The 18511-nt window shown below is 28.6% G+C and overlaps 1 protein-coding gene across 3 annotated transcripts in view; it reads left to right on the top strand.

Moving 5' to 3' along the window:
* LOC107436086 (uncharacterized) overlaps nucleotides 1-18511 on the top strand; it is a 57153-nt gene that overhangs the window by 19265 nt on the left and 19377 nt on the right. For 2 of the 3 annotated variants that reach the window (XM_016047652.4, XM_043044770.3), the window contains exons 5-9: nucleotides 285-507; nucleotides 4352-4479; nucleotides 14247-14435; nucleotides 15597-15805; nucleotides 18095-18151. In XM_016047652.4, the coding sequence (XP_015903138.3) occupies nucleotides 285-507; nucleotides 4352-4479; nucleotides 14247-14435; nucleotides 15597-15805; nucleotides 18095-18151 (806 nt within the window). The remainder of the gene's footprint in view (nucleotides 1-284; nucleotides 508-4351; nucleotides 4480-14246; nucleotides 14436-15596; nucleotides 15806-18094; nucleotides 18152-18511) is intronic. The other variant, XM_016047653.4, reaches the window with a different exon arrangement.

The raw sequence follows: 18511 nt of genomic DNA, 5'->3' as shown, positions 1-18511 counted from the left end.
AATGTATTCGCCATCGGGTTGCTTTCACTTCCCAAACAAGCTGGTACCCATCGATCTGAGGTCAGGTGGGCCGCTAGCCGCCACTGGGGATCGAACCCCAGTTCTTCACAGTGCCTCAGAAGGTTTAAATGTTTGGAGGGAGAAAATTCTAATTAGAGCCGAAAACTTTTGCAGGAAACGTTCCTTTAAACATAAAATATATTTTTTATAAATGAAATAAATTTCTTTAATGTAGAATTATATTATGCCCATCAAACTTGAAAGTATTAATGGTCATTTTGAAGGTGCCCGTAGAGGTTCAACCCAAAGAACCAGAGGACAGTTTACAGCAAGAGGCTACTGTGTGTGAGGTGTGTCACCATGGCGATCGTGAGGACCGCCTTCTTCTATGTGATGCATGTGATCTTGCCTACCACTGTGAATGCCTGGATCCTCCCCTCTTTCATATCCCCATTGATGAGTGGTTCTGTCCACCCTGTGCACGCGTCTTGAGAACCGGTGCAATGGGTATGACCATTTTAATATTTAATTGAGTGAATTAGTGTCATAATGCATAATGTTTTTTAAAAATTGCTTAAAGGTGCTTATTTTTGCTTTTTGAAAGCTCCTCAGTAGTTGGTGGGTATGCGTGTATTTACAAAATTTGTATGTAAAGCTTTTATGTATAATAACTATCTAAAAATTAATAAATTACCTGAAGGAATATTCTTTGAAAGGGGTGAAAAAAATCAATACTGAACAATACTACAAAACTAATAGACAGCACAATTAATAAATCTTTTTTTCTTCATTTATTATTATAGTTTGCCCTTGTGGGTAGCTTTGTTACATTAAGCAAAACACGTTCTTAGTATTTTATCCCATTAAAATAAAGATTAACTATTTTTAATGCATTTGGCATAAAGCTGTTGCTTGAGGCCAACTCCTGGTAGTCAAAATCTATCACAATCAGATAATTTTCTCTGGTACTTAAAGGGTCCCTAAAAACTTCTTTCCATGTATCTATATTAAAATTGCATCAATTACCATAATATTAGTAGTGTCTAGTACTAAAATTAATAAAGCATCATTGGCATCAATAGCACAACAATTTTTTATGTTTCTCTTTAACAAATTATTAATGTTTCTAAATTAATTTCACCCTATAGTACATAATTTATTTATTTTTTATTTCAATTAGTAATTATTTAAGAAATTAATTAACCATAGTTGGCATCAAAAATGGTGCGGTGATTTTTTTTTGCTCTTCTCTTAAGCGAATGAGAACCATTTCTCCATTAATTTTGCTCTTTAGCACATTGCTTACTTTTTGTTTAAATTAATATCCCTTATCATAAATTAATTAAGCTTCACTGGTATCAATAAGAGTTAGGGTTTTTTTTCTTCTCTTAAACTAATGAGTACCATTTCTCAATGAATTTTTCTTTTTTAGTTCATTTCTTATTTTTTTACTTTAATTAGTTAACTGCTACTAAACTGTTCTTAGTTAACTGTTACCAAAATTAACTAAGCAACATAGGTGTCAATAGTTTTCGTTTTTCTAAATAACTTTGCACCATTTCTCCATAAAATTTTCTTTTTAGCTTATTTTTCTATGATTCTCCTAAACAAATTAATGCTATTTTCCAAATAATTTTAGTTTTTAGTTCATAACTTTTTTTATATTTCAAATTCTGTTGATTTTAAACTACTTAGATTCTTAGAAACATGTATTTAAAGCGTAACTTTAAACAAAATAATCATGTTATTTCTGATAGCTTTAGAGGTACTATTTTGCTGACATAATCCACCTATGTTAACTCATTCATGCTACATTGAATTTATCTGACATAATGTGCAATAATAAACTGCCTTTTATAATGAGAGCTATTAGTTTGAAAACATCACTGAAGCTATCTTTAAAATATATGGGGAAAAAACTAATAAATAAAGCAGGATCTTCTGCAGTAAAATTTTTTATCAATAGCTGGTTTTGAGCCTCAAATGCGAGCCGCAAATGTAACACAAGTGCAGGTTAGTTACATCAGGAAGTCCTAGACAAAGGCAAAATTTCTCCCAATATTTGATCCAGGAGTTCCCTTGTCTTATGGATTGGGTTAAAAATGACAAGGCTACGGAGTTGAATCTAGGTAGTTGTAAACCCCAATTTGGGTCAGGTGTTCAATGACGATTATAAAATAAAATGGCTGGTTATAAACCAATGAAAAATTTGATTTTTCAAGTGTCTCTTCTGAACAATCTAATTGATATTTTTTTAGCGGTTTTTAGAATCTGTCCCAAATTTTAGGGTCATAGGAATAATGGTTCTGGAGTTATGTGAGAGACTCATAGACACACATACTCTTCATTTTATTATTATAAGCTTTTTACGAAGGCAACATCATTATCATTTTTTTTATTATTCTGATAAAAGATGGGTGAAAATAATACAGTTGGACCTCTATTTAACGAAGTCATTAAATCCAATAATAATTTCATTATATGGAAAATTTGGTGAAAAGAAAATCACCTTTTGAAATACTTAAGCAAAACAGGTTTTAAATTCATAAACACTACACATAATTAAAATAGCAATTGATACCCTTTTATCTTGTAAACTAGTATCTACTATTTATTTGATAAATCTTATTCCATAAAAGAAATCTGCATGGAAAGCAAGAATAGAGCAAAACATTATCCAGTGTTACGCTATCATGCTTCATACATTTTCAACTAAAGAAAGCTAAATTGAAATTATAGCTGCATTTATTATGAAAGTAATTTTAAACATACATTACCACCTTAAGTTTAATTGCTACTGATCAAATAGGTTTTGTCCAAGTTTTTTGTTTGAAATGCAAACACAAAGGGAAAGGGATTTTACTGCTTTCTCTAAAAATTAAGTGTCTTCGAAAATCAATTCAAGGTCATTTCCCCCATTAAATGCCTCAGTAAGTTTGGAATGTTCTGAAATATTTTGAGAAATAGGGAAAGGCATAGAAAAGTTCGTTAAATATAAAATTCACTTCGCTATTTGGAAGTTTATTTTACGAAGAAATTTCCAAAATAGAGAAATTCACAAAATGGAAGTTTATTAAATAGAAATTCGACTTAAATGTTAACTGGTCTAATAAAATAATTCATTTTACTTTCAAATCGGGATAAATTTAATTGTGAAATTAGAGTGCAATCATAATCTTTATTTTCTTAAAAAAAATATGAGGCGTAAATTGAATTTGAACAAAGTAAAAAAAAACTTTTGTTCTCTTAAATGCTGTTTACAAAACAAATACAATGATAAATTCAAAAGTTTGTAGCTAGTGATTTTACTCCACTTGGACAAAAGCATATTATTTATTTTATAGTGTTTTCTATATGTTAAAAAAACTATTTTCTTTTACCCAATGATAGATAGAATTTAGTTTTATTTTTATTATTTTGCAGTGGGATTCTTCATAGATTTTTAGTGTAATTGTTGAATATTTCATGAAAAAAATGCTCTCATATTGAATACTTGATTTATTCTTATCCATTTATAGAAATTGTTTTTAATTTGTAGACCATTTACATGGATGCCACTCTTCAGTCCTGAGGACTGAAATCAGTTTGGAGAAAAATCAATAGACTAATAAATTCTATCAAATTTTAAAAAAAATTTCGTTAGAAATGTAAAAACATTTTTGGACAAAATAAGAAAATATTATATCTTAATGAAAACATATGATATGGTAATGATGTCAGGACTTTTATTAATCTTCTTTTCGTCAGCTTCACTAAATCTTACTCTTAAAGTCTTGACAAATGGGTAATTGTGTAATTAAATTTGTACTATTGCTGAATCCAAATCTGCTCGAGTTTGCTTCCCCTACCCCAACCTATTGTCATGCTGGCCAAAGTGAAATCAAGATTACTTTTTTTAAAAATAAGAAATAAATTATAGTGCTAGAATAAAAAATAAATAACGGTGAAGTAAAAAATAGAGATAGGAATGGTTTCAGTTTGTTCAGTAATAGTTGTAAAAAAATATACAAGGTTAGCTGTTATTTTCCTTTTGCTTGCTAAAAAAACATTAAAAAAAATTTAGAAAAAATAATCAAATGATTGATTTAATGTGTAGGCTATTATGAAGGAAAGGTAAATTTTGGTGTCAGTGAGCTATACATTTCTAAAAGTTAGGTTAACAATGATAGACAGTATTATTTGGTCAAAAAATAAGTTCAGTCTTGAAATTTTTTTAGAGTGGCACCCCTGCATTTATATGCATGTGTACTTTTATATTGATGTTTCAAAGATAAATATGTTGCATGATTTTTGATCAAAATTTTAATTCCTTTTTAATGAAGCCGCAAATAATTCCCACTCATACTTCCAGCTGGCTGCAGCACGCCTAGGTCACGAAGAGTGATACCAAGAACTAGAGCAAGTGAAACTGTTCGTAAGAGAGTTCAGACCAATCGAAGAACATCATCCACTAGCCGTCCATCTACATCCAGGTCTTCTGTAAGTATTTTGTCTTAACTTTTTTGTAAAATTATTTCATTTCTAAAGTTGTAAAAAGATCTCTAAAATCTTAAAAGAGAATATTGTATGAAAATGCACTGCTCAGCAAAAGTTTTTTTTTCCATTGCTAAACAATTAAAGTGTTTATAAAACTTTTTAATTCCTCCCTCCCAAGACATTGGATTTTTGATTTGACTGGGTCAAAATTTCTCTTTAACATAAAAGAGTATTCCTTCATTAATCAGGGTGGCCACCCACCTGGAAAACCTTGAAAACCTGGAATTATCAGGGAATTTTTTTTATACTGGAAAAATCAGGGAAATTTGGATAAAAACCTGGAAAAATCAGGGAATTTTAAAGAAAAGCTGGAACTTTTTTTAATTTCACTAATTTAAATTATTTACTAATTTTCTTAATTTAAATTATTTCATCCATTATACCCACTTTTTTTAGACGGAAATGTATCTCCAAACAGTAGAAATATCATCAACTTAGCAATACTTTGTTTGCATCAAAATTTTCTCCATTATAGCTCTGTTAAACTAGAATGCCACATAAAATTCTCCCACTATTACTAAACGAATGTAGAAACCTTTGACTTCTATGGACTGTGCAATTTAGGAAAGATTGTGGTGGAGGTGGAAGAAGGGATTAGGATATTAGCTTCTGTTTTTAAATTCTGTCCTTGGGCTGAATCCATTTATGGCTTAAGTTTGTTCCAATGATTTCGTGGTAATTTTTTTCCATTTTGACAAAATGTTTTTGTATTTTTAACTTTATAAAATTCTCCAAAAATTAGTTGGTTATAATTTAATAATAATAATAGATTTTATATTGCACTCTTTTTCTGAAAGCTTTCGTATTCCCATTAAGAGAAATCTGTGAATTAGTTTTTCTCAGCAAACCAACCAATCACACATTTTTTTTTTTTTACAATCGCTAACAGCAATGTTTATCGACAAATTGTTACAATTGTTGCATTAATGCTAATTTTTTCTATTTCATTTTAACCTTTTATAATATATTTTAATTTTAAAAAAAAGGTTTCTTTTTAAGAACTAACTATATACTAATATTTAATTTTACTCTTTTGTTGGTCAATATATGATTTTTGATTCAAAATTTTGTACCAAAACATTAAAAAATGAGTAAAAAATCTTGCCAAATTGTCGAAATAAATTTTTTTTTCAAGATATGTAAAAAAAATAACATTTTGAATAAAATATTTTATAATATAGACACTTTTCTTGCCTACACTTTATTAGAATAAAGAAACTGAAACCTGGAAATTTTAAGATTTTTATCTGGAAAACCTGGAAAAATCAGGGAAATTTGAAATCTGATTTGAGTGGCCACCCTGTTAATGCTCTTAAATTTCAACCTTTAATTTATAGAGTTTTGCATAAAAAAGTGACAGAATATTAAATGTTTTATTTTATCATAACTTGTGATATATGAAATTAACAATTAAAGTAGAACACTTATCAAAATTTTACTGTTCAGTGAAAATTTTATCAAACTTTTTTTGATAGCTAAGTAATTGAAAAGAGAATAAAAAAATTCCTTGTCAATATCAGATTTCCTTCGTGTTTATTTAGAGACAATTGGATTCTTAATACCTTTACGTACATTCTTTTTACAAAACTATTTGACACATATTTTAAAAAAATTAATGTTTTTTTTTTTTAAATTTCGGAACAAATCTTCACTTCTACTGAAGTTTTCTTAAAATTTTGAGAAAAGCTCATCTATTTACATGCAGTAATATTTGTGAAATGAGTAACACAATGTCCATTATTTTGTGTTCTAGTACTTCCACACTAACTACTAAGATATAAAATCTTGCAGCAGACCTTTTCCGCAAAGGTTAAATGTAATTGAAAAAACTTCAAAATAAGGCTACTCTCTTAGATTTTGCCCATCAAAATCCACTTGTACCAAGAGTAAACCACTAAGGTATATATTTCAATATACTAATGAGTAGTCTCTCAATAAATAAAGATACATTTGGCATGGTCTTGAAATTGACTTTAAAAGCTTTCTCAGAATTTCGCTGTATTGGATAAAATAGTATTAAAAACTAACCTAAATCTCTTTTTTTGTTGATTATAGGAGAAAACTAAAAAGTAATTTTTTTTAACTAATAGGCTTGTAAGTACATTACACAAAATAAATTTTGAAATGAATATAATGTTCATTTTTTTAGAAGCTTATGTGTTCTTCTCAGGGTTCGTGATTTTTTTGATTTTTATTCAAATACACTGTAAAAACTTTAATTTATGATTAAAAAAACTTCATAAATGCTTAATCAAAATTAAATTAATATTAAAACTATATTATAACAATATTTGGAACAATATTTTAACTTACTAAAATAATTTTTCATTATAATACATAGCTTTGAATGCATAGCAACCATTTTGAAACAAGTGCATGATTGAAATTTAAAGACTAGTTGATAGAGAATTTGAAGAATACTTTATGGGTCTGTCTAGGTTTTTCTGAGAGATAACTATTTTGCTAAAATTTGGACATAATGTTTGAAAATTAAAAATTATATTAAAAAATCAACATAAATATGTTAAAAATTTGGATTTATCGTTTCGTACGAAACAAAAAACAAAATTTTAAGAAAAAAGTATTTTGTGAAATTATTCTACCGTTTTTCCTAAAGTTAAATTTGTGAAGGTACCACAGGGTGGCCACCCACCTGGAAAACCTGGAATTATGAGGGAATTTTTTTTATACTGGAAAAAACCTGGAAAAATCAGGGAAATATGGATGAAAACCTGGAAATTTTAAAGAAAAGCTGGAAATTTTTTCTTATATATTTTTTTATTCACTAATTTAAATTATTTGCTAATAATTTTCTTAATTTAAATTGTTTCATCCGTTATACCCACATTTTTTAGACGAAAATGTATCTCCAAACAGTTAAAATATCATTAACTTACTTTGCTTTCGTCAAAATTTGCTCCATTATAACACTGTTAAACTAGAATACAACATAAAATTCTCCCATGCAAATGTAGAAACCTTTGATCTTTATGCAGACTGTGCAATTTAGGAAGAGCAAAGGTTATGGTGGATGTGGAAGATGGGGTTAGGATTCGGTTTTTAAATTCTGTCCGTGTTCACACAATGATTCAAGTTTGTTTGCAATTGAAAGTGGTAATTTTTTTCTATTTTGACAAAATGTTTTTGTATTTTTAACTTTATTAAATTCTCTAAAAATTAGTTGGTTATAATTTAATAATAATAGATTTTATATTACACTCTTTTTCTGAAAGCTTTTCAACTCCCATTCAAAGAAATCTGTAAATTATTTTGTCTCAGCAAACCAACCAATCACGCATTTTCCCCCATCACTAACAGCAATGTTTGTCGACAAATTGTTACAATTCTTGCATTAATGCTAATTTTTTCTATTTCATTTTAACCTTTTATAGTATATTTTTATTTTGAAAAAAGTTTTTTTAGAACTAACTATATATTAATATCAAATTTTACGGTTTTGTTGGTAAATATTAGTTTTTTGATTCAAAATTCGAATCGTATAGTTATCACAATATCGAAAGTTCGTAAATGTTGCTTGCATTCCAGAGATGATATTTCAAAACTATTCCTCTTTTTACCTAAAAAAGCTGACAATGACTAAGGAATATATAGGAAACATATTAAATGATATATATACATAAATTTTTTTTTATTTATTCATATGTGTTTAGTCAGGAGAAGTAAAACAAAACTTAGTGTTTTAGTTCTGCACTGTACAAGATTCCAGTTGTTCAAACAAAAACAATTAACTATGCTAAACTAAAAAACTGTGTGTTTAGATTGGAATTCTTTAAATGTTTTAATTTCAAATAAGAAAAAAAATCAAAAAAGTATACATTTTAAGGAATTTTATCTATTTTTTCTCTTCTATAGAGTATAGAACTAAAAATTAGACAATTTTACATTTCTGACATTTATTTTTTTATACTGAATCTCTTAAAATAAAAATGCTATTTCAAAATACCATTATTTGAAAATTTGACTTGAGATATTGGTTTAAGGAAAATATGATCAGTGAATTTTATAAAAAGCACTGGTAAAATGAAATACAGTATAATGCAGTGTACAGTACAACTTTATATTGAATTGTAATTACAGTGATTCACAAAAGTGTTAATACACTTATGACTTTCAATGAAATAAGACTATCCATTAATTAAAATGAATGTTTCAGAATGTATATTTAATGATAAAAAATGTGTTCTAATCTTAACAAAACTGAAATATTTTAAATGACAATATGAAATATTTTAAAAACAAAGGAAAAGTTTATTTTAAAGGAATCAATCATCAAAAAGTGACAAAAACTTTATCCCACAAAAGTCATCATACACTTTTAAAGAAAAAAATCAGTCTATTAGTAATCTAATTTTTCGTTAAATTAACATTTAGTGGAGTTTCCTTTAGCATCTACAATAGCTTTTAAAGGTTGAAAATACGTGTAACTAGTTTTTTTTTGTCAGGTGAAATTCGTGCAGAATATTTTTTTAAATTTTTTACAGAAGCTTTTACAACACTTAATTGCAAATTTATGAATTTTCCACAAAATTTATAATTTTAATCTCTGATTTGAAGTCCTTCTTTTAAGCATTTTATCACATATTGCACAGTTCAATTGAATACAGTAAACTAATTTTACATATTCATTACTGATTTACCTCTTATGAAGACAAATAATCAAATTTGGTCTATTTTATTACGACTACAAGTCATTTTTAAATGATAAAATATTACGGAGTTAACAAGCAAAAATTAAAATATAATTTTGCTATTATAGGTTTGATACTAAATTGCTAATAAAGAAATGAAAAATTTAATGAAAAATAATTAAATAAAAAAGCAATTGACGATAATTTTAATTCTGAGATCCAAAACATTTAAATGTACGATGACTTTCGTGGGGTAACATTTTTGTTACTATTTGATTAAAAAATTAACTTTTGCTTTGTTTTTAAAATATTCCGTGCAGTTTTGCTAAGAATAGATTATACATCTTATTATCAAATACCCATTGTGAAATATTCATTTTAATTATTGAATTTTTATTACCTATTTCAATATAAGTTATAAGTGAGTGAGCACTTTTGGGAGCCACTGTAATTATTAAAAATTATTGATATATAATCACCTGAAGCGGTTTTCTTTTCCTTAATGAAAATATATTAAACAATACTTATCCAAGGTTTTATTGGTTATTCTGATTTCGTTATTTTATAGGTACACTTTGAGCAAATACTACTTAAAGTAACACATTAAATTCAATAAAAACAATTAAAATTATTCAATAAAAACAATATATTCTGCAAGCTAAACATATTATTTTCTCCACGTCTTAATTTTTTAAAAATTAATGTTGTACCAGAACATTAAAAAATAATGAAAAAATATCTTGTGAGAAAATAAATTTTTTTTCAAGATATGTTTAAAAAAATGACATTTTGAATAAGATATTTTATAATACAGACACTTTTCTTGTACACATCCTACACTTTATAAGAAAAAAGGAAAAAAACACAAACCTGGAAATTTTAAGATTTTTACCTGGAAAACCTGGAAAAATCAGGGAAATTTGAAATCTGTTTTGAGTGGCCACCCTGTACCAGTAAATGGTAGTAAATTTCACTTGGACAGGTCCATGTATTTTAACTATTAAAACAAAGTTTCAATTAGCAAACCATAATTTTAATTTAAAATTTCATTTTTTTCTCTTGATTTTTAAAATGACAAAATAAATGTAACAGATTGTGTTTATAAATGTAGTCATTCATCAAAAAATAAATAAATATTTAATCTATATATCTTTATATTAAAGTATTCACTTTTAAATCTATATACTTATAGGAATTTTTTTTTCGCAAAATTTCTATATAGAAAATCAGATGTCAAAGATACTGTAAACATATTATGAGAAAAAAATACCTGTTAATAACACAACTGCTTCAAATAGACTTTTGAAAGGGAAGAATGGCACTATATCAGTAAAAAAATATCTGAATTTATTGGCCTTTTTTTTTTCTTTCTATTTTTGGCAAATTAGGGTAGTTTCTTTTTAATATAACCTCAAGCTTCAGAAATATACATTTTCCACCAATAAAATATAATATAGATTTTAATTCTACACTTTTTCTTTCAAAGGGTAGAATTTTAATTAACAATATTTACATTATTTTTTGAAAGAATTCATGTTTGATAATTACTTTCTACAGCTATGCAAGTCTATATTAAGGCAGCATTAAATGTTTACTTTAATTTGTACTTTCAATCTCAAGAATCAAACGATTTTTAAAAATGTAATTTCAAATGTGTTGGAATTTAACACATACCAAGAAAGAAAGTAATTTCATTAACTAAAATTAATTAATGCAACAATTTATTTAAAATAAATTTTAAAACTAAGAAAAGAAAATAACAAAATTATCAATTATTTAAAACACTGTTTTTTAACTTTTGATATCAATATATATATATAAAAATAATATGTTGATTTAAATCAAGCTGATTTAAATCAACAAACGCTGGTTCTTCTGTATAAATATTTTAAGAAATAATGTGTTGTAAATTACATATAATAAATACACGACTAACAAAATTAACATATTTGTTTATATTTTTTAAACTATATCCAGTTGAATATTAAATTTATAAAAGAAACTGTAATTTATTCTGATAATTAATCTCAATTTATTAGGATACGTTAAGTATTTAATAAATAAAATTTTAAAGTCCTGTTAAAAAAATTACAATTATCTTATATTTTAATTGGTTATATGTAAGGAATATACAGTGGAATCCGCTTAAGAAGTTTTTCAAGGGAGTGGAAAGAAATGACCTATTAAATAGCAAAACTTTTTATACAATAAAGTTTAAAAAAAATTTTTTTGAATTGTAAAACTTATATTACGGAATCAACACAATGGAATAAATATTTAATTTTACTGTCATTTAAAAAAATAGCTAATAAATAATAACTAAGTTACCTACTTTATTTTTTATTTTATCTAATGTTATTTACACAGAGAAGCCAAATTTTTACAATTATTGAGGATATTTTTGTGAGAAAAAATCTTATAAAGTCGTTTGTTTTTGCTTTTTCTCACCAACCTTTGACTGAAAATTGTCCAACTGCTGAAAATATTTGAACATTTCCGGGGGCACATTTTCAACACTGTAAATGAATTTATTAAAATTTTCAAACCCTTTTCTGGCAACAGAATGACTAAGAGGTTTAGCAACATCTTCGATATCTTCCATTTCTCCCAACTCTTCTGTGTCATTTGTTGCTTCTCAAATATCCTCTAATGTAAGCGCATCACAAGGTAAAATTTCGTTGTCAACTGATACATATTCTTCAAATGATGCAGTGAAATTAAGTTTATTTTGGAGCATTTCCAATTGTTATCAAAATTTTCATTCGTTTCTTCACCTGAAATTTCAGCTTCAAAGTCATACTCTTCGGTTGTATCTCCATCAGAGAATCCAGCTGTTTGAAAACAATTAACAATTACAGATGGTGTTATTAATTCCCATGCCAAAACAATATATTGAATCGCTTCAAAAACATCTTGACATTTTTTAGCTCTCCTGTATTTTCAAGTCCCTCCAGCATCCGTTTAACAAGTCGCATTTTATAATGCTAGCTAAGGCTAACAACGTTAAAGAGCACAAAAATATTTATAGAATACAGACAGCTGTTTCGGATGCTCAAAGGGCAACCTTCATCAGTGCAACAGAAAGAAATGAGAGAAAACAGGGTAAATATAGAGAAAGATGATGTCACAAGAAGTTTTATATGCATTATTTTGAAAGTAAACTATTCAAAATCTTAACTTTCCCCTTTTATAAAAGATATGTTGATGACAGTTTTGCTTTGTTAGATGAAAATAATTGTAATTTAGACCAAATTCTTAATGTTATGAACAGCATTGATTCTTGCATTCAGTTTACCTTTGAATTAGAGACTGATCAAAAACTTCCTTTCTTAGATGTTCTTGTGACTCGGAATGATAATGCATTCCATACCACTGTCTTTTGCAAACCGTCTGCTGGTTCTCTTCCCCCTCATTACAAATCCTCCCACCCTCCCAACCAAAAACTTGCCTCTTTTCGGTCTTTTGTCAACCGTGCTGTTAATATTTGTTCTAATATTGAATTTCTTGATGCAGAATTAAATTGAATCAAAGCCATTGCTCATGACAGAGGTTATTCTCCTAACATTATTGATAATATTTATAAAATCTTAACCAAACAATCGCCTACCGATACCCTATTTTCCTAAAATAAGTCGGCAAGTTTCTAATATCCTAAAGAAGTTTGATTTTAATATTATTTTCAGTCCCATTAATAAGATAATATTTTCTAATCTCAAACAGCCCATTGACAGTCAAAATAGCTGGGGTATATACCAAATTAATTGCCAATGCGGCCTTTCATTTATTGACCAAACTAAGCATCCCTTAAAGTGCCGTGTCAAGGAACATGAAGCTTATGTCAAAAAACAAGAATTTGAACACTCATCTATTGCCCAACATTGTTGGAACTCTAAACATAATTTTAATTTTTCTTCTTCTAAAGTCATTCAAAATTGTTCTTCAATTTTTGATTTAGATTTTTACGAGTCTTATCATATTTTCAAAAATTCCAAACTGTTGGTCAATGACCTATCCAGCGTTCCTTATCTTTCTTCTGTTATGAAACCTATGATTTAACCTAACTAACCACCCTTTGTTCCTTGCTTCCTATACGTCGTCATCCATTCACCCTTCCCTCCTATTGGCCGTTGTTCTAAACCCTCTTGTGATGTCACCTTTCTCTATATTTACCCTGCTTTCTCTCATTTCTTTCTGTTGCACTGATGAAGGTTGCCCTTTGAGCATCCGAAACAGCTGTCTGTATTCTATAAAATAAGGAATAAACATAGTGAAGGTCCCCCCCCCCCCAAAAAAAAATAGTGGAGGTTTGCAGAATCCTATTCAGATTCAAGAAATAATCAACAGGAATCGTGCCAAAGCTGATTTTCATGCAAAACATTGTACAATAGAGTCTCGCTTATCCAAGTTAAAGTGGACCACCACTCACTAGGATAACTGTAAAACTTGTTTAAAGCGAAGAGTAGAAAAAAAGAGAGGGTATAAATGTAATATATTTGACAAATACAAAACTTATACAAGTACACCACATACAATTCATATTATAATTAAAAAGCTTACTATAAAACCGCATACTTTACGAGGAGTTTTTACTTAAAAAAATCCTTAATTATTTTTTGTTTTGCATTACTTTGGCGCTTTTCTGCAGCAATGTTTCACCATTTTTTTAGGAATAACAGGAAGGCTGCTGTCAGCTCTTCTTGTTGTTCTGTAGATTCAATATCTTTCAGTCCATCTGCATGAGAGATTTTTATATCTTGATTTTCATCGTTTATCATCTTCGGTAGATTCATTTTCATTCTTGACAATATTAATGATCATTTCATCGGATCAAGTTGTTGGATTTCGCTTTCTCGAGTGTTTATAAGATAAAATTCAGAAATTGTTTTAGAGGTAGTTTAAAAAATAAACTGGAACAAAAAAATCCTTGAAATATTTGATACCTCGGTTAAAGCGGAAACTCGGATAATCGGGACTCTACTGTATTTATATGTAAATACTGTGCGTTTTAATGGATGAAGCAGCTAAATTGATTATTTTTCTTTCCCCTATAATTTTTTTAAGAGTGTAAGTGGGAGACCTAAAAAATGCAGGAGACGGCGCACCTACCGTCGTGCTATCAAAAAAGTTGTTCAACTGGCTAGAACAAAGAAAAACCTTATGGATGGGTCTAAAGGAAAAACCTGTGTTAAAGGATCGACAGTCATTGTAACGTACCGCAGGAGGAGGAGGAGAAGGAGAAGAAAAACTAAAGTTAGTTGAACTACTTTTAGAATAAGTACTGTCTCTTGTAGATTGAATCTAGAATGTTGAAGTTTTTAAAAAATCTTTTAGCTGCAATGAGAAACAGTTGTCTACCTATTATCTCATAGAAGTATGCAGAATCTTATAACTCTGAATCAATAATTTCTGCCACTGCAAAATTTCAGAAAATGGGACAAAAAATGCTTAACCCCTTGCACTATTTTCATGAGCCTGACTTGTGATAAAAGTTTTAGGCCGAACTTTAATATCACGAATCAGGCTCGTTGTTTAATTCCATGTCAAACGTGAATATCAAGAGTCTGGCTCGTAATCCACAGTTCGGGCCAAACTCAAGGTCTTAATCTCGGGCTAAACAAGAACGTCTGAATGGCTCTTCTTTATATGAATAGGTATTTTATATCTTGTGTCTTAATGTAGCTACTTGGGATACATCATTGTTGTCCAGATGATATCTGCCATTTTAAAGGCACCAAGTTTGAATTGCTTCTTTAAAGGGTAATTCAGTATAAAAATCAAATCTGAATTAATCCTCAATGGACAAAGTCAAACTTCTTTGTTATTGGGATGGCAGTTGCTATGTTTCTAAAATTTTGTACAGATATTCTTGTTAAAATATTGTAATTTTAAGAGAAAGTCGATCAACAAAATTTGTGATTCCTTAAACTTTAATCATTTTGAGTTAATTTTTTTTAATACTTTTATATTTGTGGGGCAGCAGAAAGTATTCGTTCAGAGTTAGAAAATTTTGCATACTTCTTAATGAGTGTACTTCACAACTTTTTCAAGCTGCTGCTTAATGCAGGGATGCCTACTTGTGAAAATTATCTTTCCAGTGCTAGCAAATTTTATATTTTAATATTGGATTCTTGGTTTAGTAAATGTGATGAAAACTGATTTTGCTTACCACTGTACACAAAGCAAATTAAACACATAAATAAAATAGAATGCAACTTACTTCTAATTAACTCAAAGTGAAGATTCTGAACAGATTTTTAAATTAAACAGATTTCTGAAAATAACCATTCCATAAAATATTTTTCTGCAATCAGAATAGTTGGCATTTCTGTAAAAGATTTAAAAGACTTTTACGTTTTTGATTCACTTTGTTGAATAAATTTGTTTTGTTTTATTTAATATTTTTTCTTGCAGACAAAGACAAATGTTACATCATCAGCCCAGGCTGCTTCTTACCTTAAATCAGCGCAAGAACGTATTGCAAAGCGCCTTTCTTTGTGTAAATCATCAAAAGGTGGATCGATTCCTGACGTTAAGTCCAAAACTGGTCCTTCTTCCTCAGCAAGAAAATCATCTTTTTCGCTATTTGGAAGCAAAGATGAGTTATTGGAATTTTCGGACAGGTAATATTTTTAATTCTCAACCCAAACAAATCTAACTGGTCTTCTTTTTCTCTCTAAGTTAATTTTGTAAAAGTCGGTTTTCAAAGAGGAACAACCTAGTGAAATTTTCAGAAAATGAAGGGAAAAAAATTTGCATTTTCTAATAGTTTTTCCTTTAGGATTATTGTATCAAAATATTTAATTAATTTTCGTAAAAATGTAAAAGTAACAGCATAATCAGTTTAGTGTGGCTCACAATATTCTGACAGGTATGATCACATGAACTTGTGCACTCAGTTGATAAATGGATTTGCTCACTACTATTAAACGATTTTCTGAAGGTACTATTATTTTCATAATTTAATTGAAAAAATTTGTCTCAATTATGTAAGAAAAAGAATTAAGGCTAATTTCAATATAAATAGTGGAAATTGCAACTTAGGTGTAATAATTTTTAATGAAGGTTGCGAGGGGAGCAATTAGAAATAAATGTAGGCCCAGCAGCCAAAAAATATGCTCAAAATAAAAATGGCAGGTGAATTTCGACTGCTTCTTTATTTACAAGTGAGGTGTCACATGAGGGTAGAATAACAAAAAAAAAAGGTTAAGCTATCACTTGCAACTGCTGGAAATGATGAAGAAGAGGCATCTTATGGACCTGATATTGATGCATTGTTGTCAATGTAAGAAAAAGAATTAAGGCTAATTTCAATATAAATAGTGGAAATTGCAACTTAGGTGTAATAATTTTTAATGAAGATTGCGAGGGGAGCAATTAGAAATAAATGTAGGCCCAGCAGCCAAAGAATATGCTCAAAATAAAAATGACAGGTGAATTTCGACTGCTTCTTTATTTACAAGTGAGGTGTCACATGAGGGTAGAATAACAAAAAAAAAAGGTTAAGCTATCACTTGCAACTGCTGGAAATGATGAAGAAGAGGCATCTTATGGACCTGATATTGATGCATTGTTGTTAGTTGCAAAATTTTATATATTTATTTGGATTATTGGTCACAAAACTTCGCAATTATGTTTCTCTTTCTCTCTGTATTGCTAATTAGTACGATTTTCAACCGATTTATTTAAAATTTTGACACAATGCTCACAGTAAATATAAACTTTGTTGCCTGTAGGAAATTTTTAATTGAATCGACTACTTTTAGTGTAATCTTTGAAAATGTAACATATTTTATATAATTGTTTGAATTTTCTTTTCAAAACGCCATCGTTTTGTGAAGAAAAAAAATTTGAAAATCCTTTGTACTACAAAAACTACGTTCATGTAGTTTGAAAAAAGTAAAATAGAATTAAATTTGAATGATTTTTTTTCAACCTATGACAAAAATTATTGATAATTTGAAAAGTAAGTTTAAAACATAAATTGTATTACATAAGTGCAAATTTTGTACATTTTCGTGTTTGTAACATGATAAAATGAAGTTTAAACTATGTGCAATTACATAAAACTAAGAAAAGATAAAGAATAAACTATTAGATGTATTAAATTAAGTTAATCGGTGCAAAATTCCTCAAAAAGTCCTTTTTTTACATGCTTCTTTTGTGTTGCATCTCTTTAAATATTGTGATTCTTTTTATCCTGCTTTGACTGATTTGTAAAGTGTGCAGGTCAATAAACTCAATGGAAGAGGGGGAGCTAGGTGGTTCAGGGGATAATGCCTTTGCCTTCCAATGAGATGAACCATGTTCGAATCCCAGCAATGGCTGGTTGATACGAATTCCGCATCCAGCATGCACCGATAACAGTGCTGATGTAAAATATCCTCAATTGGTTTACGTATCATGGGTTAGAGTCCCCTTGCTGTCAGGCTAACTGTGGGAGGTTTTACTCTGCATGTAACGCAAAAGCAGGATAGTTCCATCAAAAAGTGCTTCACAAATGCAAATTTCTCCCTAATACTTGCTCCAGGAGTTCCTTTGTCTTCTACATTGGGTTCAAAATGACAAGGCTATAGAGTTGAACATTGGTAGTTGTAAACCCAAAAGCTGGGTCGGCCGTTCAATACCGGTTATGAAATATTAAATGGAAGAGGGGAGTTATAAAATTAAAATTATGGATACCCTTGAAGAAAAAAAAAAAGAAAGAAGAATTATCTTATAACCACTATTTTTTAATAAAAGGAATATTGTACAAAAACTTCCTCTGAGTTAACTGCCTGCTGTTTTGTTCAGTTTTTGTTTAATATGTACCCCTGCTTACTCCTGGAACAGTTTAGCATTAACTTCTTTTGGATAATTTCCTTTATTTTGTATTGAAATAAAATGTTCAATCATGTGCTTTTCTTCTCTAGTGATCCTCCTGCAACTCCAAAGCCTTCTACATCTCAGTCATCAGGATCTGGCAATAAGTAAGTAATCATCCAAGTTTTGTTTATGAAAATGGTTGCTAAGAAATTTTTAGGAAGAACTCTTCTGAATCTTTTCATTTTTATCAGACTGTTAGTTTAATTTTATGCTAGAAGTTTAGGTTCTGTTAGAAGATATTCACCAATTTAACTACCATTGTGCGGTTTAAATTAATCTTATCATAAAATAATTTTAATTATATTGATTGGTTATACTTTTAATTATAATTTTTTTAAAAATTATTTTGCATTAATTTCAATTTTTAAATTTTAATATTGAATTTATAAAAGTGTTTAGGATTTTATTTTCATTTCAAGTAGCAAAATGCTGCTAAACAATTTAGTAAAACTATATTACTCTTA

The sequence above is a fragment of the Parasteatoda tepidariorum genome, chromosome 5 (genome assembly GCF_982258835.1).
Source record: "Parasteatoda tepidariorum strain Cologne lab strain chromosome 5, Ptep-v5.0, whole genome shotgun sequence".
Classification (NCBI taxonomy): Eukaryota; Metazoa; Arthropoda; class Arachnida; order Araneae; family Theridiidae; genus Parasteatoda; species Parasteatoda tepidariorum.
Note: the sequence above shows the minus strand (reverse complement) of the source record. Positions and strands in the feature narration are given on the sequence as shown.